This window comes from Geospiza fortis, unplaced genomic scaffold, assembly GCF_000277835.1.
Source record: "Geospiza fortis unplaced genomic scaffold, GeoFor_1.0 scaffold286, whole genome shotgun sequence".
Classification (NCBI taxonomy): Eukaryota; Metazoa; Chordata; class Aves; order Passeriformes; family Thraupidae; genus Geospiza; species Geospiza fortis.
The window spans coordinates 1294647-1298310 of NW_005054444.1; the positions used below are offsets into that span (position 1 = coordinate 1294647).

At 49.7% G+C, this 3664-nt stretch overlaps 1 protein-coding gene across 1 annotated transcript in view; it reads right to left on the reverse strand.

Moving 5' to 3' along the window:
- The window catches only part of LOC102040852 (solute carrier family 2, facilitated glucose transporter member 3), a 44754-nt gene that overhangs the window by 6878 nt on the left and 34212 nt on the right, over positions 1–3664 (reverse strand). Inside the window, exon 2 of the mRNA XM_014309639.2 lies at positions 871–1008. Coding sequence (XP_014165114.2) covers positions 871–1008 — 138 coding nt within the window. The remainder of the gene's footprint in view (positions 1–870; positions 1009–3664) is intronic.

A 3664-nucleotide genomic window follows, 5' to 3' on the forward strand; every position in this document is an offset into this window, starting at 1 on the left:
GCAGGAATGGGATTTCTGGTATAGAAATAGCTGGAGACACACAAGGCTTCACTGAAGTAAGCCTGAAAAATTGCTTATTTCTTACATAATGCTGTCTCAGAGGGGTTGTGACAGGGCCACGTTACTGATTTCCCAGGCATCCTCCTAGCTAGTGAGGTAAATTCTGGCATGGGCTGGGGGGATGGAGTGTCTGCCCCCAGCAGATGGCAGCAGGACATTAACTAGGGAGGACTGACCCCATCCCCCATCCCGTGGTGAACATCTCTTCCCGGAGAGAGGGTGGATGTGGTATTCGTGACTCAGTTCTTGACAGAGGAACCATCTTAAAGTTACATGAAAACCACATCTCTCATTTTCTTCACCTCTTTTTCTTAGGCTACAGTCATGGGATGATTTGGTCAAATGTCCAAGTCACAACCCTTTTACAAGCACTGAATCTATACTTAACACAAGGAATGAATAAACAAGTAAAATAAAGTTGAAATAAACTAAATTAGGGCAGCTGTAATTCCTACCAACATTTAACTGTTTTCTGCACACTGCTCTCTACATTCCTTCTGCCGTGGTTGGTTTATTCTGACTCAAAACTGAGGCAGCTCACATTCCTCCACACATCACATATGGCAGATGGAACCCTCCTGCCCTTCCTGTGCCCCTAATTAAGAGAATTAACCTCTCTGTTTGCTCTGCCCCCTCCCCAAAACTTTGTTCTTCCTGTTCAATATTGTATTTGAACGGGGGTTTTAATACCTTACTGACTTCATAAACCAAAACCAAATTACTTGGGAGACAGTCCCTCTCCTTTCTACACCACTGTGGTCCCATCAGCCCCTCATGCATCCCACCTCCCCAGCTCCCTCTTCCTCTCACCTTCTCAGGGGCATTGATGACACCAGTGTTGTACCCAAATTGGAGAGATCCAATGGCAGCAATGGAAACAGCATAGATTAGAGGTGCTGTGATTTTCTGTGGAAAGAGAGGGAACAATTCTTTAGTTAATTTGGCTTTCTACACAACTTGAGCTTCTCTTCAGCATAAAGAGCAGCTGCAGCTCAGAGGTGCCACGGGCAAGTGCTCTGAGGGCAGGGAATGGGCTTTTATCCAGCAAGGGTGAGTACCAGTTGCATCCCTTGGATCCCCCTCCCTAGAAAGGGAGATGCAACTGTACAGCATGAAAAGTTCTGCGTAGGACAAGTAGGAGGGTTTGTCAGGGCCTCCCCTTTGTTATCTCCTGACCTTCAGCAACTATTCTCAGCTCATCAGTAATGAATACACTGCCTGCATTAGTGGCTGTTATTTTGGGTTGATCTGCTTTACAGCAGCTTTTGCTGATCTCTGGCATGTCATGAAAGAAGGGTCTAACTCTTCCCTGAGCCAGCTGACAAGTTCCCATAAATTGCATCTCAGATCTGGCCATGAGCTACACTGGCAGTCACTCACAACAGTTACAACACGCACTCTCTTCGGCAACAGGCTTGTTTTTCCCAGGCTAGGGCTTCCCATCCCTGCCCCAGGGCACTGGCACAGCGGCTGCATCAAGAGGTGGCAGCAGTTGCTACCGAGCTCCCCTGCTATTTTTCTTTACGCTGTGGCAATAGTTGGTATCTTACATGAAGCACACTCCCTGAAGTTTCAGTGTACCTGAATCTCCAGTAAATTAAAATAAAAACTGCTGAGCCCCCAGGGCCATAGGGAAAGTTTAGAGGCCAACCTCAGAAGTCCCACAGAGAAACTTTAGTGTCAGCAAAAAGCATCTGACATTTTATTCATTTTTAAAGCTTGTGGCATTTAAGCCAGCTCCGAGTGAGGGAGGTATGGGGGAGCAGGTGACTCAGGAATTGGCACTTAGGCAGCCACTGGCTGAGTTGGCACAATTCAGAAAGATTGTGTTCCTTCCCATCTCAGGAGGTTGGGAAGCTTTTCCAAAAATATTAACAGTTCCTTTTCCAAGACTTTCCAATTATTGTACTTAAGCCTGGCAGAGTAAACTACTAGGTGGGGCCCACTGTCACAGCTCCTCCAGTCTCTCACTTTCTAGCTCAGCTCCAGGAGTAGCAGCTCTCGAAACTGCCCAAAGTTTTGGACAATAACCTTCTGTTATATAGTGCTCATGCCACCTCCACCAATCTTTCAAGCCAAGCATGTATGTGCTTCTGGCCTGCACAACCCTCAGACACGACCAGCTCTGCCTCAGTAAACAACATTTGGGGAAAGGATTCTCAGACATGGCTTCCTCCACCGACCTACATCATGTAAATGTCCTCCTGCCCAGGTCAGTGGTGGAGACAAAGTGGACAGGGGGCAGATGAGCACGGAGGTGCATTCAAACCTGAACACACCCTAGGCAGGCCAGGCATTCTCCCTGGGACCCTGTGACCACTTCCCTCATTTTTATCTCAAGGAAATTTGGCATGGAACCACAAGGACACAGCTCTTTCAAAGCAACTGGATGCCTGCAGAAATGCATTATAATATCTAAACAGTTCTGGGACTCCAGGCCAGGTCATCTCTATCCAGCGGGTATGGCAAAGCTGCAGACAAACCCCAGCTCTCCAGATGGCTCACACAGGAGCACCTTCCCCCCAGGACTCTGCTTTGTCATGGCTAGCAGTGGCCACAGCTGGCCTTCTCCTTCTGGGTGCTGCAGGGACCGCAGGGTCCCTGCTTCGTGGGCACCCCTCACTTACATGGTACATAAGTAAATGAGCTGCAGAGTCAGTCGTTCTACCCTCTTTCATACTTCTTTCTCCTGGCTATTGCCTGCTATTCATCTTCTGCCCAGCCTCCCATCACCTAGACATCACATGGCATGACCCATCCCCTCCAGTGAGCCAGACTGTGATCTAATGTATGGATCATTTGTTAGTGCTGCAAGTGCCTCGCTTCCCAAAAGGCAAACAGGGAGCTCAGAAATAGTACAGCTACACCCACTCTATCCAAAGGCTCAAGGCTGAGGTCTGTACACCAGCATGGAATTCAAACCGCCACCCCTCCCTCCGACCACAGGCGTCGGCTGCATTCGTTTTGCAGGAGATGCTCCTCACCAGCTCCCCTCCCTCACTGCCTCCAACCCCAGAGCTGTACAACTTGTTGAGCCCGGCAGGAGTGGCCTCTCCCCGCTTCTCTGAACGACCTTGACCAGACGCTCTCCTTTCCTCTGCCCCATCCTCTCACACTGCCCTCATCTCCCATCAATATGGCGATGAGAGCGCCGGCCCTCTCCAATTCTGGCTGTTCCCGTGTAATTCCCCGGCATCCTGCCCCAGGTTCAGGCGGGTATATGCTGTCTCCCTTAGTACGTTCAAATACACGCAGTCATGAGCTCACTCCGCTATTGCAGACGAGGAGATGCCGACAAATATCCCCGGCTCCCAATACGAGAAGGAAGGGAAAGACATGTTCTGCCGCCTTCTTGAAATTTTAAAATGCCCTTATAAGTCATACTGCCACCACTCAAAAAAAAATCTTTAACATCACTCTCCCGCTTAGCATCCTAAACCCAGGGACCAACCGAGTGCGGCGCCGCCAGCGAAACAAACCTCGTGATCAATACCCTACAACGCGGACAGCATCGTGTGCATCATCAGGCCACGCGCACGGAACCAAAAATCGATCGCGCGACCTGCGCCAACCTCTCCCGAACTGTGCGGTCCCCATCCCCCAT